At 41.7% G+C, this 26,870-nt stretch overlaps 2 protein-coding genes across 2 annotated transcripts in view; one reads left to right on the top strand and one right to left on the bottom strand.

The window, feature by feature from the left end:
* The window catches only part of b3gat1b (beta-1,3-glucuronyltransferase 1 (glucuronosyltransferase P) b), a 63,143-nt gene extending 51,380 nt beyond the window's left edge, over positions 1-11,763 (top strand). Inside the window, exons 6-8 of the mRNA XM_030745772.1 lie at positions 4,098-4,394; positions 4,740-4,845; positions 10,377-11,763. Of these exons, the coding sequence (XP_030601632.1) occupies positions 4,098-4,394; positions 4,740-4,826 (384 nt within the window). The 3' untranslated portion in view covers positions 4,827-4,845; positions 10,377-11,763. The remainder of the gene's footprint in view (positions 1-4,097; positions 4,395-4,739; positions 4,846-10,376) is intronic.
* A 40-nt stretch (positions 11,764-11,803) lies between these two features.
* Positions 11,804-25,621, bottom strand: LOC115791626 (beta-galactosidase-1-like protein 2). Its single transcript, XM_030745771.1, has 19 exons — positions 25,501-25,621; positions 24,909-25,094; positions 24,752-24,820; positions 24,278-24,373; positions 23,894-24,002; positions 23,705-23,797; positions 23,542-23,623; positions 23,333-23,397; positions 23,162-23,246; positions 20,626-20,763; positions 20,367-20,450; positions 20,173-20,282; positions 19,932-20,078; positions 16,384-16,455; positions 16,187-16,265; positions 15,997-16,084; positions 15,802-15,913; positions 13,797-13,913; positions 11,804-12,152 (listed from the first exon to the last, which is right to left on the bottom strand). The coding sequence occupies exons 1-19, from the start codon at positions 25,590-25,592 to the stop codon at positions 12,066-12,068; spliced, it is 1,911 nt and encodes a 636-aa protein (XP_030601631.1). The 5' UTR covers positions 25,593-25,621; the 3' UTR covers positions 11,804-12,065.
* Between the last annotated feature and the right edge of the window lie 1,249 nt (positions 25,622-26,870).

The following is a 26,870-nucleotide window of genomic DNA, read 5'->3' as shown; positions in this document are numbered from 1 at the left end:
GTCGTCATTTAGTCGTATATGATGGTGCACTCCTTTAGCCAATCCAACGTCCCACTCGTCGGTTGAAAACACATTACTTCTCTCTGCAAGTTTCTGTTTCAGCCTCTCTTTCCATTCAGCTGGTATAGGGGAATCCCCAAAGTCGAACAGTGATGGGTCCAGCTGAGATGAAGCTCTTGTGTGTGTGCCAGGGATGTCAGTCACTATATCCACCACATGCAAGTGTGCAACCACAGTACCCATTGGAATGGCAGTGGCTTTGAGGGACTCATTGCGCATAAGAACCAAGAACTCGTCTTTGTCAAGGGTCTTGGAGAACAACACCGTTGGCTGCACTAACACACTTGGGGAAAGAGCATGTGAAGGTGCACGTTCTGTGATCAGGATACTGTCTCCGATCGTGTGTGTTTCTTTGACTTTACAGATGGCTATATGGTTTTTCCCAGCCGGAATAACCAGTGGTCCAGGACCCGTCCACTTTACTTCGGCTACAGGAAAGTCATCATCTGTATGCAACTCGGACTTAATGGTAGGTAAGGGCTGAGACTGCGAAACGTTCACCTTGGTGGTGCGAACAGTTTTTGGGCTCCCCTCTTTCTGACTTGAAGACAGAGGTCTAATTTTGTGAACATTGGTGCCAACTAGAACAGGTATGGTATCTGAGCAACGAGGATCTGGGCACACTAAAGCAAGAACTGGGACAGCCTTCACGTTCCCGTGGGTCTTTCCAGGCAACTCCAACTCAATTTGGATGTAGCCTCGGTAGGGGTAGCTGGTCTCTGACTCACTTAGGCCCCAAATATCTAAACCAGTGACAGGTTGGAGAGGCACATGAGGCAAGTACCTTGAATACCAACTGTCGAAAACTATCGTTACCTGAGACCCGCTGTCTAATAGGGCAGTGCAGGTTATGCCATCCACCTTCACACAGGCAGTGGAGGGTGGCCCTACGAGTCCTTCTGGGACACCAGCTGTGTGTACACTCACAGCGCTCCGGTTGACCCCTACATTTGTGGTAGTTTGTTCTTTTGCACTACCAGGAGCTTTCTGGCTTGCTTTCAGTTTCCGTTGGGCATGAAGGAGTTTCTGTATCACTTTTGGGTAGTTCTCTGGGGATTTACATTTGGTGGAAATGTGCCCATCTTCGCCACAGCGATAACAGAAAAAGTCACTGGGATCTCTGAGTGCCGTAGCTCTTTGATGCATGCGCACAGGAGAAGTCTGGTTACGGAGTGGTGATACTACGGGCTCTTTGCTGGGTTTAACAGACATAACTGAGATCTGCTTTCTTAGTTTCACCACTTCTTTCTTTAAAGCTTGAATGTTGTTGTTCTCTTCCAAGCTGTTGGGCTCTGCCTCATCAGTGGGTGGAAACTCAAGGGAAAGGACACATGGAGCCCCTGACGCAGCCGTGAGCCCACTGACTTGGGTTTTGAGGTCTTGGAGCTCAGCTCTAAGATCCTGGACATATGCCCCTGTGGGTACAGTAGCACTTTTGACATGCACAGCTTTTGTGGGGTTAAGTCTACGGCGGGAGGCTTCATACTCTTCTTCAATGCGCACCTCATTCAGCAGCTGCAAGAAAGTAGGTGGATTATCTCTTCGCTCCCTCAAACGCAAACTTAATAACATCATGTCAGACCTTGTGGCTCCTTTAATGAGTTGATCAAGGCGGGCTTTGTCTATGGAAGTCGGGGACAGACCTCCTTTTTTCACTACTTTGTTCAGGGATCTTTCCATCCTTCGCAGAAACTCAGAAAGTTTTTCACCGGGATGCTGGCATAGCATTCTGAATGAGAAGTACAGTTCTTCTCCTGTCTCTGGTGTGTCAAATGTGTTCTCAATCACATCCACGTACCCTTGGGGTGTGGCCTCTGGGTTATTAAAGCGGACGGCCTGCAATATTTCCAAAGCAGGACCTTTTACACTTTCCATTATTCTCATTTTCTTTTCTTTGTCAGGCCGATCATATTCCTCTATCATCAAACGAGCTTGCAATATCCAGTTCTCCAATGGCTCCTCTCCTGGGGGAGTAGGGACAATCCCTGAGAAGGTTCGTAGCCTCCTGTAGTTGCTGTTATCACTTACCGGCTTGGCTGTGCTTTGCAGAAGGTCTCCCACAGCTCTGATGATAGCTTCCGGAGAAGAGGCCTGAAGTGGTGGAACAGGGCCTAACTCTGTTGGTGGCAACTGCAAGTCCTCTGCGAGCACTTGGACAGCTGACCCTTCCTCCTCCTCTGAATATCCAACAATTCTCCATGGTGCATTACTACCTTCCGGCAGGATGTCTAAGGGAATAGCTTTGGGATTTACTTTCTCTCTGCATTCACACAGTACAGTCAAACATTGACTCTGAGGATCGTACATGCGTCCTCTGACTTTAACACGTCCAAGAACTTTAATGGATTGCAGAGTTCCTTCTATGCGTTCAATCTCAGTGTCTTCGGGAACATCTTTGAGCAGAATGGCATGGGTAGGGTTAATGCCCTCTCCTTTACACCAATGCCGTAACTGTGCCATCCCTCTGGTGTACCAATTTCCCTTCTATTACACAGAGTCTGCTTACTGGTTTCCTCTGAGTTTACCTATAGCTTATTTTCATTTCAGATTATCTCTACTTAAAGAGTTGTCTGAGCCAGTAACAAGGGTAGACTAATATTAGCATTTATCCCAGCGGTGCCTCCATTTTATGTAGCACCCCACCGCTTTATATTGTGTTCTGACCAGGAACCCCAGGATTGACCAAACTAGGTGGGGTGTGGGTCCGATGCAAAGTGGATACCACGAAGGTTCACTTGTGGACAATGATGTGATGACTATTAAGAAACTTAAATCACACACTATTTAAAATAACACTGACTCAGATGACTCTTTAACTCCAAAACTGAACATTTACTGAACGTGAACGCAAGATAGAAAACCACACTTTTAAATGCAAAATGTAAGACACAAATGAAACACTAAAACACTTGTATTCTTATAATACCAGTAAAAATATTGAACTCAACCTTAGCTTTTCCCAATCAGTCCGAATGGATTAGGCTTATAAGGGTTAATTCTGACTACTCCGTCATTCAAATATACACAGTCACTTAACAGTACTCATACATGGGCCCCACACACACGCTCGCATTCACACAAACGTTGCAGGCCTGATTGTTGTGTGCTGCAGCACAGTGGCGAAACTCCTCTTCACTCACCGATAGCTGCACCAGAAACGTCTGACTTACAGTTCCGCGTTGCGAACCAGCTCACCCTCTCGTCCCCTCCGGACGACAGTCAACCAGTTCTCGTCTGCAGTCTGTTTCCGCTCACCACTCGCCACCGACAGGGCAAAGAAGATGGCGCTCGTCACCGCGACGAGCTCCTGCTAGCCGTTAGCTGCTAGCCGTTAGCTGCTAGCCGCCGATGCTGATGCCTCGCTCTGAATCACCGTCGTCTGCGGCTGCACAGCTGTCGGGCAGGCGGTTTCCCAACGCCTCCTACTAACAGTCACTGGATAGTATTTACTAGTCAGTTCTCTTCTGTTAGTTTATCGTGTGCTAGCGCGCTCCGAGCCAACACTGCTGCGTCCGTTCTCCGTTTCTCTCTCTTCTCCTCTCCTTCCTCTCTCACACACCCAGCCAAATACAACAGGTAGACATGCACAGACCACCTTCACTGACCACTCAGAAAATACGAACTAAGAGTGTTAGCTCTGTTACATTCAGCAACTTTGTAAGAAAACATTATATTTACATAACATTATTCCTCTTCCATTACACAATACACATTATATGCAAAGTACATTACACTCCTGTTAACTTTGCTTTTATGACCAAAGGAATTAAGCTTATTTAATCCCCATTTTTCCATCCGGGCTACACCGGCATGCAGTGTCCTCAGTTTCTCAGTCAGCTCTACCCCTAACGTGTCATGTCTAGTTTCAAAACACCAAGTTTGTGACACCAACTTCACAAACCAATGAGTAACATCATGCTGGCTGATTCCATCTTCTATGTACATCTGTGGTCTTTAGCGAAATCTACATTTTTTAATGGATAATTAGATGATTCATGTGAGTGGTTTGTTTCTGTGTCTCTGTGTTCAACTAACAGATGCGGTCCACTAAAAAGGTGTCAGTGTGGCCCGTGGCTTTTGTGGGTGGCCTGCGGTACGAGTCCCCCAAAGTAAACACCTTGGGGAAGGTGTATGGCTGGAAAACTGTATTCGACCCGCACCGGCCCTTTGCTATTGATATGGCTGGGTTTGCGGTAAACCTGCACCTCATTCTGTCCAAACCTCAGGCGTATTTCAAGCTACGTGGGGTGAAGGGAGGATACCAGGAGACCAGCTTATTAAAAGAGCTCGTCACTCTCAGTGACTTAGAGCCTAAAGCTGCTAACTGCACTAAGGTAACAAAAGGATGTTTTCTATATGTTTAAATGTTGGGCAACCCTGGTGAAATGACAATAAGACACACTGCATCTAGAAATGCTGGTAGTATAAGAAGATGAGACTTAGGATCTTGCATTGTCAGAAGAATTTATTCTTAAAGTCATTAAACTGCCAGCTTATATCCAACCCTTTAAGCTCACAGGCTCATTTAAAATATGCTATGTTCTGCCTCTCGATATTGTGTGGCAGAAATGGCGATGGTATATTACCAGCAAACAGCATTTCCAGCCAAAATGTCTGCATTAGTATCTCATCATATTGACTATTTTTCTGCTTGTCCATGCCTTTCTCCTTACCTTCAGGTATTAGTATGGCACACAAGGACGGAGAAGCCTGTGCTGGTAAATGAGGGCAAGAAAGGATTTACAGACTCGAACGTAGAGATATGACATCCTTCATGTGATGCAGGTAATAGAAGAGATTTAGAAATGCAAATTTCTGCATTTCAACACACACTGATTACTTCGGATGCGGGGGAATGGGAAACCAACTTAGACCCCAAAGAATATGAGCTCCAAGAATATGGACCTAATTTGAAATGAACGTCTGACCTTTCTATGTAACACATTCTCAAATAGGTAGATAGAATAGAGAGGAGTAATACGTGAAGCACGTTAGGTTTGTGTTCCTTTCCCAATAGTCCTCAAAAGAAAAAAAGGAATAATACAAAAACAGCAACAGGATGTTCACTTAATAAGTGATGGTGTAGCAATTAGGGCTGTCAACTTCAATCTCCAGGTACCAATACCCAGGAATATACATGACATTCAATAACATTTTTGACACAGGGCAAAAAAAAAATCACAAAAAAATCAAAAGGCTTTAAAAAAAAAAGATTTGGACAATATAAACAATAATATCAGTGACAAGACTATTTTTAAGCTGACTGATGTAGTGTAAAAATATATATATTAACATAATTGTAAGGTGCATATATGACAAATATTTTAAGAGTGTGTCAAGTAATGCCAAAAAACAGAAAATGACAATATTTTTAGGTTGTCTGAGGTAGTGCTGTGTTTCTGGTGACTTGGCTCCATATTTTTGTGCTGATCAAACAGAGTTGTTACAGTAGCCTGCCACTATGTCTGTATGGTTGATGCTAAACTTTTCTCAGCTTCAATCTGGGACTTTACATTTTTAAAACAGTTTTCAGACACAAATAATTGTGTTATCCTGTTAAATTAACAGTCTTATTATGAGATAAAGGTACCTTTGGCTGCTCCATTATTTCCAAAGGGGTTTCCACAGTGGACGGATCTTTGTTTTATTGTTTATGTTTTATTTGGCAAAGATTTTATGCCAGATGCACTTCCTGATGCAACCCTCCCATGTTTCTGTGCTTGGGACCGGCACTAGGAGTACACTAGCTAGTGACCCCCTGAGGCTGGGTTTGTGTCTATTGGGTAATTGCTAATTGTTAAGCAGCTAACATTGGCACATTGGCCAGGTTAACAACTGTTCAATACTTCATTGTTGAAACGGGAGCTTTACTGGCCTCTTGGGACTCTTCAAAGTGTTGCTCAGTGTTGTGAACATCAACTACTTTAGCTGCTGGTGAGGGGAGGAGCTGTGTGCCAGTCTGCAGCATGCTCAGTGTTGCCAACTTAGCAACTTTGTCGCTAGATTTAATAACTTTTCAGACCCCTCTAGCAACTTCTTTCCAAAAAGCGACTAGTGACAAATCTAGTTACTTTTTCCAGTGTTATTGGAGAGTTTGGGAGACTGCACGGAAAAGCAGAAATCCTCCGCTATAACAGTGCTGTAGCTGGTGTCATGATACCTCAGTCTTCTCTTTGGATACCCAAGGGGACCCCTGCAATATGGCACTGTTGCAAATGTAAATGCAAATGTTGCAAATGCAAATCTATTACTATCTGAAAAAAAAATTTTTTGATAACTTTGTTTAAATTATCTGGTCATCAGGTAGCAGCGGGGATTGTAAATCAGTTTCAGTTGCTTTGGTGTTAATGAAATTAACAACAGGTGCACTAGAGGGGCAACAATGAGACAACCCCCCCAAACAGGAATGGTTTTATAGGTGCAGGCCACTCACATTTTCCCACATTTTTTCTTACTGTTTTTCATTTGGCTAGGGTCAGTGTCACTACTGGTACCATGAGGTGATACTTGGACCCTACAGATGCTGCACAGGCAGTCCAACTCCTACAGAATGGACATTCAATATGTGCCATTGCCAGAAGGTTTGCTGTGTCTCCCAGCACAGTCTCAAGAGGATGGAGTTTCCAGGAGATAGGCAGTTACTCTAGGAGAGCTGGACAGAGCCATAGAAGGTTCTTAACCCATCAGCAGGACTGGTATCTGCTCCTTTGTGCAAGGAGGAACAGGATAAACACTGCCAGACCTACAAAATAACCTCCAGCAGGTCACTAGTGTGAATGTCTCTGACCAAACAGTCAGAAACAGACTTCATGAGGGTGGCCTGAGGGCCCGATATCCTCTAATAGGCCCTATGCTCACTTCCCAGCACTGTGGAGCCAGATTGGCATGACTAGTTTGGTGATGGGTCACTGATGGCCTAGGGAGGCATATCCGTGGAGGGACACACATACCTCTACCGGCTAGACAACAGCTCCCTGACTAACATTAGGTATCAGGATGAAATCCTTGGACCCACTGTCAGACGCTACATTGGTGCAGTGGGTCCTGCATAGCTGTGTGCTTCTTAAGCAAGTTAAGTAGGACAATATTGATTAATAAGCTTAGATAGTTCAGTTGATTGTTTTGCGCTGTCTACATCATGGGAAAAAAAATCTTCAGTGTGACTGAAGTGGAATGGCCAAAGTGTCCATAGAATAGAAAAGAATGAAAGTGAATATGTGAGTGGAGAGTAGTTGAAAGGTGTTGCTTGATTGAATGTCTGAAAAGAAATGAGGGATAGTGCCAGGATATGTAACAAAAATGAAATAACGTTTCTCCCACGTGTGTGATTGAAGGGGATTTAATATATAACAGGACTAGTTCTTATATAGCGCTTTTCTACTCTATCTGAGCACTCAAAGCGCTTATACAACACGTTTGCATTCACCCATTCATACAAGCACCTCCATGTGTAACTAAGCTAAGTGCTTTTATTGTCTAACATTCACACACATTCATCCTCCAACGCTTGCATCGGAGAGCAACTTGGGGTATCTTGCCCAAGGATACTTTGGCATGCAGCCCGGAATTGAACCGCCAACATTCCGATTAGTAGGTGACCTGCTCTACCTCCTGAGCCACAGCCACCCCCACAGGAAGAATTGACTCTATGAAAAAGGTGTTTTTAATGCATTATAGTTGTTCTCAGTCAGTCTTTTTTCTGTGTAAAATGGTTCACCTGTCTCTCCTCCACTCTTCACTGTGAGGAGAGGAGCCCGACTAGTCAGCCAATTCGAATGTTATGGCTAGTGCAGTTGCAGTGTGACAGCCTGATAGCCCACAGGGAAACGTGCCCCTGCATGCTTTTGTTTTTTCATTGAGCTTACCTCCACGCCCCGCCTGCAGTCAACCAGTTAGATCCCTCAGATTTGGTGCATCAGAAAATGTTCAGCCTGTTTCTTATGGTACTGTGTGTAGTTTAACCTCATGTCAGGTCGCTCAGCTCAGAGATGAGCTGTCGGATTGGAGATTCAGCCAGGAGATGACCCTTGAGTGAACAATCAGGATAAGACCGGTGTCGTAAGTCCATCCAACTGGTTGATCTGGTTGACTGCCTGCTTTTGTTTTGTGTCTTGTTTTTGCAAACTTTGTGATTCTTTTTGTGTTGATACCAGATCGGGGATTGTTGGGAAAGTCTGAAGTGGGGTGTTTTTTTCTGTTTTTGTTCAAGAAACTACCTGGAGTGAACCAGTGTTGGGTTTGAATTCATTTGATGTTCAGTACTGAGTATTTTTCTTACTTGCATCCTTTGTGTGGTTTCTGGTGTTTCAGGGAAGAGACTGACAAAAAAACCAATCTTACAGTCAGGAGAGAGACCTGGCTGGCACCATAATTCACCCTAATATCTAAGCAAACCAGCAGTAAGCTGTTTGATCTCATTTCGAGCTGATAATGAATCACGCACCTGCTGAAACACTTCTTTGCTTGTTGGTCATATGCACGAATGTCATTAAAACTATAATGAGGCAGTTTAACTTTAACATGATTCTAATGATGATAATTTGATTTAATGCAATAATAAGAAAACAAGCTAAAAAATCACCTTGATTGACGAGCTGTGGCTTGATCACTGACACAATCAGCTATCAGCACAACCCCAGGAAACACACAACATGAGAACTAAGAGCATGCAAAAATAACAATAATTGAAATAAAATAATTTGTATGATCAAAATGATGTATTACAGTAGCATATGGAATAAAAGCGTTTTATTTACAAAGGACTCGCCTTGTGCATATATATCTGTAAATAGTATATAACTCAGTGCACATGTAGGGCAGAATTTTGAAGGCTTATTTTGGATTGTGTTATTGTTTAACACACCAGTTTACAACTACCAAACCCAGGTTATCAAACTAAAAGTAAACTTATTGTAAAAACTTCTGTATGACTGTTATTCAGTTTGTATTTCTGTCTGGGTAGCCTTGCCATGAAGAGATGTCAGATGGGATTTGTTGTCACGACAGAGTCCCTAAAGCCCTTTCCGAGCTCTCTGTGAGTGCCACTCAGTTCCCATAAGATATTCCTCAGACTGTCCATGGGTGCCAGAGAAGCGCTCCCACCCACCTTCATCAAACATCCTGTCACCTCTGCTGTGCTGTCATAGTAGATGGAACCACTGTTGTTTTGCCTGAAGCATTTCTGAAAGAGGCAACTCTTTTCTTTTAGTCGTTTTCTGATAGAGGTGCAGTCTTCCTCTGAATCTTCGTGAGGTGGTCCTCTTCAAACTACATCCTTTGAACCCCCCATCAAAGATGGTCACAGTAGGATTGCAAAAACTGCACAAATAGTGTTCAGACTCACAATTACTGAGCAAGAAATATTGACCATATTACTGCAATAAAGAAATGCTCTTGACTGTCACAACCATTGCTTCTCTGCCCAGCAATGTCAGCATTATAACCTTGTGTATAGCCTATTGGGTGTGTTGCTCAATTAGGAAAAGTCTCCAGAGCAGTTGATTAAAAGTTTCAGTCTCACTTGCAGCAGAGCAGCTTTTCACGAGTTTCTGGCTTTTCTCACAAGTGAGAATGTTTTGTTTGTTTCATTTTATGGAGAACATAACACGGTTTGTCCGGCCGATGTTTAAGAAGGCCCTCCAGCAGACGGTGACGTAATATCTCTGACATCCACGCAACTTTCTTTTTGGAACTATTTTTCAACCAAGACTAGATATCCTGCGGACGTTCATAATCAATTGCATCTCTTTTCAAAAATAAACGAGGCTACTTATTACTATGAATCCTTTGTATATAATTTTTGTATGTGAATTTGATGTCAGATCAGTGATTCTTTACCAGCACCTACAGACAGGTTCTCTGTCATCTTACCAACACTTCCCAAGGCGATTCTTTTCCATGCCTTAACAAATTAATTAACCTCTGTAATGAACAGTGACCTGTCCAGGCTCACTGTTCCATCACACATGGATCGAGGACTTATGGATTACTTATGAAAAAAATTGGTTACAAGATTAGAAACGGATCATTCAAAGCCTGTGCACAATGACAATATAGTGCTGTATCCATTAAATAAGGGATAATACAAAACAGTCTTTTTAGGCACCTGTAACTGAAAACATAAAATCTGAGCTTTATAATTGTAATTCTAACATGTGGAAGTCAGTTTGCATGCTATTACCACATTGGAATCTTGCAACGCCAACATGACATATCATTAATACACCTTTAATAGAGCCTGTACCACAGCTGATGACTTATTTTCTTGTTTCTTTGATTGCACTTATTAAGTGTCAATTTTTGTTTGTTTGTTTCAGGGGAGGGATGTTGCTACTGAATTCTCCCTGAATTCAAACCAACCTGAGCTCCAAAAAAGCAACGGCCGGGGCCAAAAATATTACCACAACACAGTTTGACGTGGAGGTACAAGTGTCCACCCCAAGAGCAAAGCAAAGCCATGCACATGTAGTGACCACAGAGTATCAAAGCACAACTGCACAAAAACCAGGCCGCCTGTTCTGCTCAGGAGCATGGGTCGACACTGGAAGGAGTTTGCCCACTGACGTCTCCTCAGAGAGCTGAGACAAAGAATGTCACGCGACTTAAGCTGCAGGAAGAGACGGTACAGCAACAATAAAGAGCCCTCTGAGCGCAGACAACACCAGCCAACCATCCAATCAGAATTAAATAGGGCCCTTTTGTTTTGATGCAAGCTGGCTGTCGGGCACAAAGCTGCACAGGGAAATAAAAGAAGTCCTTGTTTCAAGAGAGTCAGCACTGACTGTTGGATAGGACTGATGGGATCTGAGCCCTCCCCCCTCGTACTGTACAACACTGAACTCAGCACTAATTAGGAGTCCTGGTACTTTTCAACACACATTTGCGCACACTGAGCTGTCACACTGCTCGCAGACACACGTGCGCACACAAACATGGAGCAGTGATTTATTAACAGCAGTGTCCTCTCTCACATTCATTTGCTACAAGCCTAACGTGCTATAACAGCACTGAAGTCTGCTCATGTTTAAAAGGGGGTTCAGTGTTGCTGTTGGTTTGTCAGATTCAAAGACTTTTTCATAAGCTAATGAAGGTTGCACTGGGTGAAGGTTTCTCAGCAGTTATTTATTGTTTCAGAGTAACTTGTAGCATTTGTATGTTAGTTGTGAACAGTACCTATGAGAGTCAATGGAATGTGAAGCCATTACTCAAAAAATTAGATGTGCATTCTTTCAGATTAGCTGTGTTATACATTCTAATTATTCTCACCATGGATGGATGGCGTGCGAGTGATGATTTCATACTCCACTGACTTGCAGTAACACCGCTTTAAAATGCAAATGTTCTCTAAGATTTAGTGGCATTTTAAGAGTTTGATCAGTTCTCCGTGTGAATTTGCAGCCATTCGAATCACTAAAAGACCTGAAATGTTGAACTTTGACTGTGAGGTCAGGGTCTGACGTTACTGCAATGTTGCCTGTGTTTAATTTAAAAGATGTTCACACTACTGCCTCGTGAAGCTGACTTTTGTTTTATAGATCTAAAATGTTGTCATTACAGTAACTGCTACTTCTCAAGAATATTCACACAGGCAATACAGATCTAACAATATGACACAGCTGCCATGTCCAGATGCCCTAAAATCGTTACTCTAAAACTGAATTCACGGGTCAGAACGTGTGCTTGATAATTCTGCTCTTTGTGTAAAGATTTATTGTAAGGGTACTGTATGTACATAGTTATAAACTGCTCCCATACAATCATGAGTCTGCCTTTGATTTCTAGAGATGTGTCTAAATATGGGGCTGTGTATGTATGTTTACGTACATATGTGTGGAATTTATTATATTGGATAGTAGCTGCGATTTTAACAGTTTACTTGCATTTAGATTCCCCTAATATGATAAGCAAGTTGTAATATTAAAAAGATGCACATTTTTACACATATACACACACACACACACACACACACACAAACACAAAAAATTCAGTGCAAGTAGTGATGTCAGTCACTGGATGTCGGCTGCCATGCCAAGATCAGGCTCGTCCTCAAAGTTGACCTTGAAGTCTCCCTCTTGTTCTTCAAACACAATGACCTAATTTATTTGTGAAAAAAGAGGCACGCATTAAATATTAGTTTTTCTTTGCAATTATAATGCATATAAAATAGCACCAGCAGCTAGTTAGATTAGTATTGGCATAAAGACTGAACAGGAGGAAATCGCTAAACTAGGTCGGTCGAAAAGTAACAAAATCATCTTGCGAGCCAATATGAATGAAACATACAATAAATAATGTGTTAGTTAGCTATGATAATGCTAGGCTATGGTAATAGCTAGGCTGGGCTAAGCTATTGTAGCTCTGCAACGCCTAAACATCTGAATAGCATCAATGTTCTCATCTCACTCTAGGAAAGACAGCATGAGAGCAGATAAGTCAGGATTGCCAGCTTTTTACTATCAGCTGGAGTGCCTTTTTGTGGGCCAAACAAATGTGTCAGATTATTCTTTAATGGACCAGAGTGATAGTGCTTTGATCCAATGCAGAGCCATGTATTGTCACTAGGGGGCAGTGTGAGAAATATTATCCCCTGCCTCAGAGAATCTCATAGATTATTCATCTTACATTAATTTTAATGGCCAGCAGGGGGCGAAAGGTTTATGGAAAAATGGCCCTTGGACTTGACTTCAATAAACACTTTCCTGTTGAGCTCATGGGCTCATCCACTCATTTCAAATTATACGGAATAAAGCATTAAATACCATTTTTGTAAATTTTGGTCATTCTAAATTTAAGAAAGGTGGATTATTCTGGGTATTGTCCGTCACAAGCAGTTGGCCACTGAGCATGGGGTTACACAGTCAGATCCATCCCTCGCTCCACATCCGGGTTCAAAACACCAAGGTGGCAACTGAGAATGCTCATATCGAGCCTTCAAAATTGGACTTTACAAACCAGCTGTTAGCGCCACTGGCTGTGTAGTTAAGGACCTCCACGAATGAACACAAGCACTGTGCTATGAATTCAGTTTACACATTTAGGATAATGGGCCCTTTAAATGGGCGATAAAAGTGCCACTTTGTATTTATGAGGAAAACAAAACATCCCACAACACAATATTACTAAATCATCTGTGTTGCTCGTCTATTCTTTGTTTTATCTTCTCCTACAATCTTCTCTATTCTTCATTTCTAATTAAAATATGAAATGATAATTACTTGCATCCATGGAAACAATGACACTAAACCACTATTCCAAAAACTGCCTTTGAATTTAAGGGGAAAAAAAGAAATTATTTTAAACAGAAAGTGAGTCACGCTTTCCCTAACAGTAAATCATAAATGTATGACAGCTGTGATAGAGTTCAGGATTCAACCTGAGGATGGCCACATCCCACAGCTCACCTGTACCAGTCACAGAAATGTACACTGTAATATACCATTAGGTCTTCACTGATTCTTTTTCATGTCAGGAATAACTGATGGTGATGAATAATTAACAAAGTCATAAAAATCATTATTACAACACCCACAAACCTCTTTACAATCATACTATAAAGATAGATAAACTACAATCTTTTTTTTTTTTTTATTAAATTGAGTTGTCCTCAGAATGGGAGTAACAGCCTGGTCTCCTGGTCCAGCTGGCTGTGAGAGGAGTGTGTGGAGACTGTCTACAAAGTGCTACACTTTTACATTCAGAGACTCTAATATCCCATCATAGGTTTGTCACAGCTTTACCTGATTGATTCCACTATTGAGAAAGGGACCAGGGAGGTAGAGAGTCTGCTGGGGGCCAATGGACCAGTAGCGGCCAAGATTCAGCCCATTGATAAACACCACACCTTTCTCCCAGCCCTGTGGACCCCAGAAAACAAACACACTGATAAAACTTTGACAGCACACAAAATTAGTCACACAAAGATAAATATATCTGATGGAAACTGATGGCTTCTTCTTTTCTTTTTCTTTTTTCTATATTTAGACAAGGGAATATTTGCTTATCTTTGACACTCCCTGCAGAGAAAGGTTTGTTACAGTACTTGAAGCATAGCACCAATATTAATTTTTCAGGCATTCGTTGAACAAAATTACCTGCTCCAGAGGATTTACCCTGGAAGAATTTGGCAGTGGAAGCAATGAGTGTGAGGATGGAGATGTGCAGATGATGCAGCTAAACTGGCACTTAAGGAGTGGAGGCACTGATTAGAGGGAGCTGAGCATCTTTTTGTTGTCTGGACAGACCACAAATACCTGGCATATCTCCAGACCGCCAAGCGGTTGAACGCTCGACAGGCCAGGTGGGCTGTATTTTCCAGATTCAACCTAACCATCATTTACAAACCAGGTTCTCACAACGTCAACCTGACGCCATGTCAATTCTCAACCTCCAACTCGCCTGCTGATGAGGAAACCATCTTACCTCCATCCTGCATCATCGCTTCCCTGACTTGGGAGATCGAGTTTCTGGTTCAGAAGTCTAGCAGGATGAACAAGACCCTGAAAACGCACCACCCAACCACTCCCAGGGAATACATTAGGCTCACGCTGCCAAATATGTATCTACCTGCTCTGTTTGGGTTCAAAACAAGTCTTCTACCTCACCCCCCGTTGGACTACTCAGACTACTTCCCACTCCTGGCCGCGTTGTTGTGCGATGTGTCGTCACTCAACTTCCACCATCATCTGGCAATATGATAATCCTTACTATCATCAATTGGTTCTCCAAAGCTGTCCATTTTGTTGCTCTGCCTAAACTACCCTGGAAACCACTTAATTACTCACGGATGACGTTTTTCAGCTCCACTGCGTACCTGACGACATTGTTTATGACGGGGAACCTCAGTTCACCTCCTGTGTCTGGAAGGAGTTCTGCACTGCACTAGGAGCTCAGGTTAGTCTCTCCTCTGACTTTCATCGTCAGACCACTGAGAGCCGGCTGGAGGCAGCCCTGTGATCTGTCATTTCTTCCAATCAGTCCACCTGGAGGTGCTGGGTAGAGTACATGACCTCCTCCGTGACCTCCACCACAGTTGTGCAGTTGGTCTCTCCATTCAAGTTGTCACTTGGTTACCAACCCCCTGCTTTTTCCAGCTGTGGAAGGTGAGATATCTGTTCCCGCTTCGCCAGCATGGCTTACATAGGTGTCAATGGTTTTGGAGATCCACTTTAGCTGCCTTGCTGATGACCAAAGAGCAGAATAAATGGCTGTTCCCTGCACCAGCCGCAGTCCAGGTCAGAAAGTCTGGTTATCCTTTACAATCAGAATCCAAGAAACTCGCTCTATAACTATATTGATCCTTTTGAAATCGAGGCTTTGGTAAACCCTGTCTCTGCATGTCTCAAACTGAGCCACAATATGAGGATTCAGTGTCTTTCATGTCTCCTAGTGAGAGCCTGTTCAGTCAAAATCTGGAAGTTTGGAGAGAGTGAGACTCTGTGCTGGTAAGGAAAGATTCTTTGGGAAACTGAAATCTGGAAATTGTTTGATGGATTGAGAGCTGGACTTCACTACTGGGAACTGTTGCAATACATGTGTGTTTGTAAATAAAGTTGCTGAGTCCTGTGATTGAGTCCAACCTGCCCGAGTGGCCTTGACACATTCTGTGTCATTTAAATGCCCACACAACATTTCAATGACATTTTTTTAATGGATCGAGTGGTTGCTTGTTAATTACCTGTTTCAGTAGTCATCATGGCATGTACTTATTTTTTAACATGGCTGTTTATGTTTCAGTTCACTTACCGGCAGCTTCACAAATGTGTCACTAGGATATCCGTATGCAAACAGCCTGCCCATGAAAAATCCAGGGAAGCTGGGGTTTTCAGGAAGACTTTTCCAGGGTGCTTGATAAAGACTGAAATATGGCCACTTCACACACACTATTACAGACAAATGAAAGTGATATGCAGTGTATTAGATTTAATAAGGTCTACAAACCTATCAATGAAGCTGGGTTTCATATCCAGGCTGTATATTGTAAAATCTCTCAGGGGGATATTGTTTAATAAAATGTCTCCCACTAGCCCTGCAAGAACAGAAATCGAAATTGACTTGTGCTCACACACTGAGTGCTTGAGTGATTTAATAGCAGGCAGAACAATGAACAGCAAGATTTTCAGTCGATCACCTTTACGTTGCTTGTCAAGCTCCCTTCCCTGGTGAACGCGTCCACAGTTCTCCACCAATAAACTCAAGATACGATGTCCCTGTAGGGATCAATCACTTTTATGTTTCTTGATAGTTTTAACAGCCAAACAGTAACCTCTTCAGCATCCATCACACTGAATAAAGCCGTTCTCTTCACCGTTCAGCTCGATGCCATACCTTACCATCAGGAACCGCCAGCTCCAGATTCTGGCGCTTCAGAAGTCCAATGTAGCTTCTGTCTACAAACACCTGGGGTGAAAAACATCACTGTCAAATAACTGCAGAAAGACACAGTAACTGGACTTTGGTTGTAATAAATATTATAGATCAGTGGTTTTGGTTTTCTAGCTGTAGGCTTCACTGAATATTTTTCCCACAACTTTCTTGTACTGTTTGTCCTCTGATGTTTACTGCGAGATATATGAAAACAACCACTGACAGAGCTAAGCGGTCCTAAAGGAAAATTTCACAATTTCAAATTGTTACTAGGTATCTTGCAACCAGTCACTACAGATATGAAATTGAAACTATGTCTGCCCATTTAATATAAAGCTATAGACACATCCAGGAAGAATTTAGCTTATCTTGGATTAACTTTGAAAATTCCTGGCCTGTAAACAGGTGAACACACTCCGCCCCTTTTTTTTTCAAAGGAAATAAAATCTGCACAGTCAGCTTAATTGGTTGAAATTCAGGTCTCACTTTAAAAGTATTCCATGCAATTAAATTAATAAAGACAAAATGAGTGTTCAAATCTGTGAGTATGATGGCTCATGCCAGATTTACTTATGTCTGCGCCAGCACAAAACCTTCTTTTGGTGTTGGGGTTTACCTAAGAGGCAGTGTGTCATCTTTGTGACTGCAAGCCGCAGGGCAAATTAGCGTGATGACGCATTTGCAAAAAGGCACCCATGGGTGTGGAAAGTTCACTGGATAATCTACTAACAATGACATATAATTATATCCAAAGATGCAGTCAGTTCATGAGTGTCTCAAAAATGAGCACCCCTGACGTGACGTGATGTGAAGTGATGGCCTAACAAAAATAACACAATGTAAGCAAATGTTTTACACGTATTCCTCCATGAAAACAGTGTGGCGGTTAAGATGAATGAGAGGAGGCTGAAGAAGAATCAATAGGATTTTTATAAGGATGAACTCATCTGTGAAACAGCTAGGACTGTGTGAGGCCCTGAGGACTAAGGTGGAGCTCAGGATTTATCCAGAGGAGAGCTGCATTATAACAAACTGTTCCACCACATAAACCTGGCATCTGTGTGGAACAGCTGACCTGCACGATATGTAGAAGAATACCAAGCATTACTGACAGTCAGATCCCAGGCCGGCCGTGTGTTAATGAAGATACTGTAAGTATTTTAAGATTCAGACATTGATCTGACACACCAACACAGTTACATAAGCAGCTGCATTTTGACATTTCTATATGTTACATATGATTCTGATAGAGAGAAGTTTAAAAAAAGAAACTTGATGAAAATCGCTCTGTGTGTGCACAGAGATGTTTTAATAATGTACGAATCTCTGTCTATGTGACTAAAAACCTGAAACACAGTTCAGTTCAGGTCTCCTTGGTTTCAATAAAATAGCAGTATTATTACTGAAGAGCAGAAATGGACTCAACTGTAAACATGCAGAGTTACAGGACAGAGCCAAAATTTTTAGCACCACACTCACAGCCTTGAGCCACCACTTGTGACAGTTACACACTCATTCTGATAACATTTCCCCTTCTTTTAGTGTTAAATTTAGCATTAAACTGCATGCAGTGAACCTTAGTAAATTACATCTGTATGATTCATGTAACTAGCTTCCTCCCAATGTTTTGTGCTGTGAAAGAGAAACTCCTAAAAATGTATATACAGTAAGAATACCCGTGTCCACAGCTTTCAGACACTGCACACCTTCATTAAATCCTGAAACCTACCAAAACAGGGTTTTGCTCTGGTGCAGAGCATTAGTAAATCTGACCAATGGACACAGTCATTTTTGCAGTTAATTTAATTAAATATGTATTCGTAAGAGTCTTCATTTCAGTGCCATGGGGGAGCCACAATACAAGATGCATGAAGTCAATCAAGACATTTTTTTAAAGTGAACCTATGGATTTGCAGTGCTTCACATTTTCAGTCAGAAATCAGTCCATAATAAACACAAGTGCAGTCATACAGCTCTGCAACACCACAAAATGTCACACAGTTTTTTTTTTTCTTCTTCTCTCAGAGGTGATATACAATATTAAAACATCTGTCAAAACATTACAATTAATGGGACTCAGAATGATCGGCAGTGTCTCAGATTATGTGAATCTTACAGTATATAGTGCTAACTTCAATAAACGCAGAGAAGAAAAAAAAACAAAGGTATTGTGCACATTTACGCACGTGACACCTTTACTGTTTAACTACAATATGCAGACAGGTCGAGATCTGACTTTGTGTTTTTCTGCCCACCATATAGGTCGTCTGTAACATAGATTTCAGGTTTGCACAGTGGAATAGTTTGTCACAAAGCAGCCCTCCTCTGTATGAAACCCTGCCCTGCACCTGAGCTGTCAGATATACGTTAGAATTCAAAATTCACCAGAGAATACGTGAGGGAGAGAAACGGCATCAAAGTTAGAAAGAGAGCGGGCAGCGATCCCACAGGAATCAATGAAAAGGAGAGGAAAGACATCCAGGGAGGAGCGAGTTATAAACAATACTTGAGAACTGATGAAGATGGTCAGACAGCTGACTTTGTGTTCTTAAATTCAGTCTGATCATTTTTGCTCAGTTACAGTTGAATAATGTAAGCTTGCCCCTGCAGTGAAATATATCCTTAGAAACAATTAAGAGCTCAAACGTGTGCATTCATGTGACCGATGTGTTCCACTACTTAAACAAATAGCACTGCACCCCTGCAAGATTATTTTAATGAAACCACAGGGTTTTGTTCTTTTTTGTGTGGTGATAACAACAAGATATACATTTTTAATGAGTGAGCTTGGACAGTCAGGCTACCGTCTATCCTCCTTTTACCAGTGTTTTTGCTCTGCTAAGACCTCAGTCACACAGGCCTAGAGACCCCTGGTCAACTCTGATCCCCAACCAGTTGGCAAGTGGTTGCTGGAGGCTGTTGGCAAACACATGTTAACTAACCACTGAGCGGTAGTGTTTGCAGACAAGTCAGCATCCTCAATACAAAGTATGGGTGACGCTGTGACCTGCTGGTAACCAAAGCAATCTCCGGGAGGTTTCAGTACAACGCTATATCACTGTATACCTCAAAAAACTGGTGGTTACTGTGAGGTCACTGAATGGTCTTTAGGCATGTGGCTGGCACTTAGCAGTTGATTTTATAGACAATAACTACATGCAACCGGTTGGAGAATGCTTATTTTCCCCTAGCGACCAGTGGTTATTTATTTATTTGTTGTGGATTTTTTTGAACAAGATATAAAATTTTAATGAGTGAGCCAGCAGGAAGATTTTCTTTAACCCTTGGTCAGAGCTAGCTGTTTTCCCATGTTCCCAGTGTTTTTATTAAGCTAAGCTGACTGACTTCTGGCAGAGGTTTATATTTAACAGACACATACATCTCTTGGCAGAAAGACATAATTTCATAATTGACATTAAATTTGTTTTTAGCAGCTACAGAGACATAAGGGAATGTAAGCAATTACCTTATACATACAGATCATGCCTAAGTATAGTATATGAACTCACCAGGGCACGGTCTCTCACATTGTCTCCTGACTGTAACAGTCCTCCCTTGGTGATGGTAGTCTCATACAAAGTGTAGCCATAGGACTGCCCATTTCTGTTGTTCACAGGTAGATTTTCCATGTTCAGTGGTTTGGCAGACTTAATTGGCTGTCGAGAAAATTTAAACTGTTAAATTACTTGAAAAACAAAAGTATTTACATTACAGGATATGTAGGTTACAGATAATCTCATATAAACATACTCCTTCAGTGAAGCTTAAAGCATCCCATAATGAAAGGTGCTGGTACATAATAGCCGCCTCATAAGCCTCCCTGTGATGGAGGACTGGTATGTCCGGGAGACTGTCTCCTGCTGCAGAGAGAGGTCAAACCCAGTCAGGCAAAGGGGTCAGTTACTGTATGCAGTAATGTGGTGTATATCTCACGTTTGTCTTACTGTGTTTGTATCGAGTAAGTAAATCCCTAAGAAGATGGTACTTTGAAGTGTATTCCCCAGCTTCAGACAGAGGAGCGTCATAATCTGCAGAACATCACAGTGTGTGAAAACTGTCGTTTGCTGCCACCTGCTGGGTACTAAGGTTGGTTTGAAAACAAGATACAGTATTCTCCAGCTCTGGGATGGCAGTCATTCAAAGTCTTTGTGAATTTGCATCAGAGTCTGTTTGAGAATGAGCACCCAGTACAGACAAACTAACCATAGCTGGGGACTAAAGCTCTGTAGGAGGGATCAGCGAGTGCTCCGCTCATGAAGCCAAAACTGGATCCTCCGTGGAACATGTACAAGTTGACAGACATGCCTCTCCTCAGAATTTCCCTCACAGTGGACACCATATCTGATGAGAAATGAAACATGTTCATGGTGTTTAGAATATCTCTGCAATAAAGGGATTGTGCTTTCTTGTGTGTAATTTGGATGCAAATTTTAAATCCCCAAACCTTTCTGACCCTCTTTTGACCTGTTTCCTTAAACGCTTAAGTGACTCATTCAAAAGCAGCATGACCCTGACATTTGCATGTCTATTGTGGGCATTTAGCTGCCATTCCTCATGCAAAAAGCTACACTGGGGAGAGAGAAAACACACGTTTACAGCAGTTTAAAAAACTGCACGAATGAAAAAGATGTATGAGAGGGACAGAAAGTAAATCTACTGTTTGACAGGTTTTACCAGTATGTTTTTTTCCAAGACTTTATGCTCCTTTTTGTGTCCAAATTTGGTTTATAAACCATGACATCCCATTTTCATTGCACTACATTCACTTCAGAAAAATAAAAACAGAAATAGGAAAACAACAAACTACTCACTGAAAAATAAAGAACTAAAACAGGCAATCATTCCTTAAGCTACCGTAATCCAGGATTATCTGTAATGAAAATGACTTAGAATTTGGAATATTGTAAAAAATAAATTGAAAATGATCTGATAATCTCATGAACCCATATTTTATTCACAATAGAATAAAAAACATAGTGGGTGGCTGTAGCTCAGTAGGTAGAGCAGGTCACCTACTGATCGGAAGGTCAGGGGTTCGATTCCTGGCTACTCCAGGCTACATGCCAATGTATCCTTGGGCAAGATACTTAACCCCAAGTTGCTCTCCGACCGTTCCGTCGGAGTGTGAATGTGTGTGGATGGTATATAATTAAAAAGCACTTAGCTTAGTAAACATGGAAGTGCTTGTATGAATGGGTGTGCATGGGTAAATGTAAAAAACGTGTTGTATAAGCGCTTTGAGTGCTCTGACTGAGTAGCAAAGCGCTATATAAGAACTAGTCCATTTACCATTTACCATAGATGTTTGAACTGAGATACTGAGCACCATTTTAAGAAAAATATTTCCTCATTTTGAATTTGATGGCAGCAACACATCACAAATAAGCTGGAGCAGGGGCAATAAAAGTAAGTGGTACTAAAAAGGAACAGCTGGAGAAACATTTTGCAGCTAACTGAATTAACTGGCAAATTAATTAATTAATTGCAGTTATTATGTTTCTATTCCTCAAAATCAAACTGTTTCTTCAATATGAGATTCTTAACTTTAAATTAGAAGGATTTCAGAAATTTACAGTAATTTTAACCTTTTGAAAACAAAACTTTTATTCAGTGTTCTTTGTAGTGGACAGCAGGACTTACTAACTCCTGTTTTCAAACTTGAGGAAGCAGAGGGCAGCATGAGGCAGAAAGGACTTTACTCAGAACTGTAGATGGGTAGTGAAATTTATTGCTGTCAGGGGTTGAGGTGGAGAAGGGCCAGATATTAAATCAGGAAGGTGAGAGGTCAGAGGACAAACCAGCTTTCAAGGAGCCTGAGCAGGGACAGTGTGACAGCACCCACCATCCATTATGGATAAAAACCAACCATATAAACTTATGTGTAACCTAGAGCTCTGAAGGGTTTTGGCATCAGTGGAATGCACACACACACACATGCATAAATGTAGAGCACATAATCAGCCAAAAGTTTGAATTCTTAAATTATTTACTCTGTTGATTTATATGATCAATATTTGCTAAAAGTAACAAAGTCACTTCCATTTCAACCTTATTGAAATTGGGCTGAAAGCGTTTTTAACATAAAACACGACAAAAGGACAACATTAAAACAGTAATTTGGCAGCAAGGTTTTTGAAACGTCAAAGCACACAAGCCGCGAGGAGTCGCTCAAACATCCTGGAGCTGAAAACATTCTTCATCACATCAATGTTCATGTCTACAGCATGATTGGATCTGGATATACTAGGTCCTAGTTACAGGCAATTCAATAAGTCAAGACAGAGTTTTCAAGCTCTTCAGTCCATCAAAGCAACAAATTAGTTTGATGCCTCTGATAAGGGGAAAAGGAATAATTTTCTAGGTTTAAACATTTGATATGTTTTCTATTTTCTGTTGTGAATTAAATTTTAATTTTGTGAAATCTGCAAATCATTGAATTCTATTTTTACTTTCTCACAGTGTTACAAGTTTTTTGGAATCTGGTTTACACAAGAGACACGTCCTGCATGGAGGACTCTAACTATACATGTTCTGTTGAATTTGTTTGCTTGTTTCTTTTGTTTTTTGCTAATGTAACATTTTCAGAGATACTGTGAAGGATATGAACGCTTTTTCCACCACCTCTTTACAATATGAAAACATCCTTGAGCAGCACTGCATTAGCAATAGGAGGGAAGCACCAACAGAGATGTGTCCCTGTCTCTAAGATGCTATTAGTAACAAGGAGAAGTGTCCTTACCCTCTGGAGGCAGTACGTGGTGGAGCTCCCCCCAGATATCATACCAGCCAGTCCAGTAATCCATTACCATGATGGGGTTGTTAGGCTGAAAAGCAGCGCACACTATCATTTTATGTCTCCTTGCTGTCATCAGTGACAGACAGAAATTATGTGGAAAGGTGAGACACACACCTGGATAGCAATAAGATCCTGGATGTCTCTCTGATTCAGCTTCTGAAGCTTCACTGTCCTGAGGGCTACAAGATGGGAGAATGGGTGAACTCTGTGTGTGTGTGTGTGTGTGTGTGTGTGTGTGTGTGTGTGTGTGTGTGTGTGTGTGTGTGTGTGTGTGTGTGTGTGTGTGTGTGTGTGTGTGTGTGTGTGTGTGTGTTTTAATATACCTCCATCCACACCCCCAGACTTTAATGTGTTGTGCTTGTCTGACGTGAGCAGCAGCTCACTGAGCCCTCTGGATTGTAGAGCCTTTCAAAATAAAACACAAAAGAAAAAGTGAAAATGCTCATATTGATCTGTTCCATCCCATCAGTTTTCATGTGTAGTCACCTCTTTAACGAAAAGCATATAACTCTGATCCTTTGCAAAAGATCCGTACTCGTTTTCCACCTGCACAGCAATGATTGGACCTCCTTTCTTGAACTAAGAAACACAAACAAGCATTTTTTCTTTTTCTTTTTTTTTTTAAATTATGAAGATAAACAAACTCAGCTTCAACAGAAAGGTTTCCAGCTTGACCTGCAGTGGAACCAGTTTTGGAATTAGCTTGTCAAAAAAAGTGTTGACAGCCTGAGTGAAGCCTGGGTGCATTGTGCGCAGTCTCATGCTGCCATCTTGGAGGAGCCAGCTGCAAAGACACAGAAAACCTCCTCAGTCATGACTAAAGGCACAGAGCTGCATGAACAACAGAGCCACAGTAAGTCTAACATAAAGCTTCAGACACTGAGCAAGCCTTTGCTTAAAACAAGACGGGACTTTTTCACCCTAATTTCCTTCAACAAAAAAATGGCACTTTGTGGTTCAGATCAAACTCACTGAACATCCCTTTTCATACTATATGCATATACACACAGAAAATCTGAATTTCTACATAAATTTATATGCAGGGAACAAAAGGACTACCTCGGCAGCCCTCCTAAGTCCAGCTCAGAGGAAATGTAAGGCCCTGGACATAAAATCACCCACAATCCCAACTCAGCTGCAAGACTGATGTAGGCTCTGAAATCCAGACAGAAAACACAATCAATAAGCAACTTCTTTCTGTGCATCCAGGGTTTAGACTCATGGTGAGTCTTCATATTTCATTGTTTGACGAGTTTGAAAAGTGCCTGGCAACAACAGTGGCAGAGGCACCACTTCTCTCTCCGCTTATCACCACTGTGTGCGTAATTGCTTGATAAGTTGCTTTTGTTATGGAGATGCTGCTGTTGTCAGGTGGGACTCTCTGCCTCTAGTTTCTCCCCTGAGCACTGGGGCTTAGATGATGAGAAGAAAAAGAAGAATATTCCCAAAACACCTTAGAGCAAGTTATATTGTTAGAAAGCTATGGAGGTGGTGTGAGAGATGTTGCCTGGTGATTAATAATCATAAACTTACTCTAAATCCAGCTGTGTGTGGAAGTTAAAAACCCCCCTTTCGGGCTGGTGCAGATTCCAGGGAACGTATCTGCAAGGATGGAGGGCATTCACGGTTAATATATGACTGGTGACAATGCTTGTGATTCAAAACTCAAATGCTCATGTGGTTTTCATACGTAGTAAGGGTATTAATCCCACAGGCTTTCATCTTCATCAGGCGGTCCCTCCAGTAGGCCCTGGGCACACGGAAATAGTGAACGGATCCCCCGATGATGTGGAAGGGCTCTCCCTCCAGGGTTAACTGGGACGTGTTGGCACACAAGCCGACCTTTCGGCTCATCCTCCGCCCCCTTCCTGGTATGCTGGAAGAGGAGCTACACTCATTTAATGTTAACATAGGCTATTGTACTCAAACTGAGCACATGACATGCAGGAATTTGGCAGATGCCTTGAGTTAAGCAGCAGGATATTAAAATTGTGAAGCATGGCAGACTTCAGTGTATTCATATGACTTTCTTTTACATTTTCTTTATCATCTATTAGAGTCTCATATTATTTACGACCTGAAAATGGGAAATATCTTATGAACTGTTGTGAAACTTATGTGTAATGTGGTGGAATCGGTGTAGTTTATAGTAGCCAAACAAATTATACTACTATTAGGACTGTTTGAATTGTATGTCTGTGGCAACTACATCAACCTGAAGTATTGCATCAGGGGGAAAAAACTCTTACTGAAACATATTTAACCACACATTAAGAACTTACCCGAGATATCTGTACATGATGAATCCAGCAATGCACAGGCAGATGAGCGCATATTTCCTTTTGTGCACATTTCTTATCCTGAGTACAACCATGGGTGAAGTGCGTGATCCCTTCTGGTAACATAAGCAACAGTCGAGTTAAGTTCACAGCAGCATCTGTGTGCAGATGAATGCATGATGCTGGCCTGAACGGTGCACCGCCTCATGGGAGTGCCTCTGCACAGAGCCATGGAAATCAAACTCAGCTCATTAACTGGGTTTGTCTCTAGTATATTTTGGCTTGCAAAAACTACAAAGCTTTTTAATATAAACGTTCAATCCTAAAACCTTTTGCTCTAACTTCAAAAATAATTGCCGTCTATTGAAATGACATATACAGCAAATGTAAATCTTTAAATAAATCTTTATTTAAAGAGAATTTTTTCGCATTTTTTGTTGTTTTAGGATGTACAGCATGGAGTGTTACTCAAATAAATGAATGCATTGCAACTTCAGTTTCTGACAGTTCTGCTCTAACACAGCGGACCTTCCTTTAAACTACTCTTTTCAGCTTCTTCAGCCTCCTTATCTGCACATATGCTAGGACCCCTAACAACCCCACAGTAATGCCCAGTTTAGGTTTTTGATTTAACACTTTTGAAAAAGCCATTAGATTTTGCTTAGGTTGACTTTTCCTTCCTTTAATTGCAACTAGTGGTCCATAGACTCTGGATAGGCCTCTACATTTCCTGGTCTAACCTCCCCCACCCACTCACCACCCACCCAGGTGTCCACAAGATTATCACAAGCTCTGTAGTGAACACTTTTCCTTGTTGTATATGTATATCCTGACTGCTTATTCCTGTTGCGGTTTTTTCTAGTTTAGACTATAGACTGTATATAAATGATGGAGTAGCTTCTGTGTCTAAAAAGATAGGCCAATGACCAGCAGGCGGCAACTTTTGTCTATAGGAAAATGGCACTTGACTCCTGGTTTCAAGAGAGATAACATGATTATTTGTGCAAATTATGATCCTCAAATCAGAAAAGGAGGATAAAACTGGGTAACAACTTGTCCATCACCAACAGCCAGTGCAGTGTCTCCTGATTTTGTAGTCAGATTCACCCTGCATTTGTCAGATTCACTCCACAAGTTGGCGGTGGTTTTATTTTTGCAAAGCTTGTTTACGCACGCACAAGCATGGAGGGACTCAGTGGCAAACATCTGTTCATTATTTACAACATACAACAATGTGAGAACCTTTAAGGACACTGACTACAAGGTTGGATTGCTGCTGCACACAACACTAAATTATAAAACTGCAAACACAGGAAAATATCGACTGGGAACCGTGCCATTTGAAGTACGCAGATATTTAAGTTAAAGTTTAA

The sequence above is a fragment of the Archocentrus centrarchus genome, chromosome 14 (genome assembly GCF_007364275.1).
Source record: "Archocentrus centrarchus isolate MPI-CPG fArcCen1 chromosome 14, fArcCen1, whole genome shotgun sequence".
NCBI lineage: Eukaryota > Metazoa > Chordata > Actinopteri > Cichliformes > Cichlidae > Archocentrus > Archocentrus centrarchus.
This window is presented reverse-complemented; position numbering and strand designations above follow the sequence as displayed.

What these genes read in the sequence shown, in the direction of transcription:
- LOC115791626 (XM_030745771.1), bottom strand. Translation starts at nt 25,592, where the DNA reads ATGGTTGTACTCAGGATAAGAAATGTGCACAAAAGGAAATATGCGCTC. An exon ending in AGGATCTTATTGCTATCCAG is followed by an intron (nt 23,247 to 23,332) that starts GTGTGTGTCTCA and finishes GCTGCTTTTCAG; the next exon opens with CCTAACAACCCCATCATGGT. An exon ending in ACACATTTGTGAAGCTGCCG is followed by an intron (nt 13,914 to 15,801) that starts GTAAGTGAACTG and finishes TGGGGTCCACAG; the next exon opens with GGCTGGGAGAAAGGTGTGGT.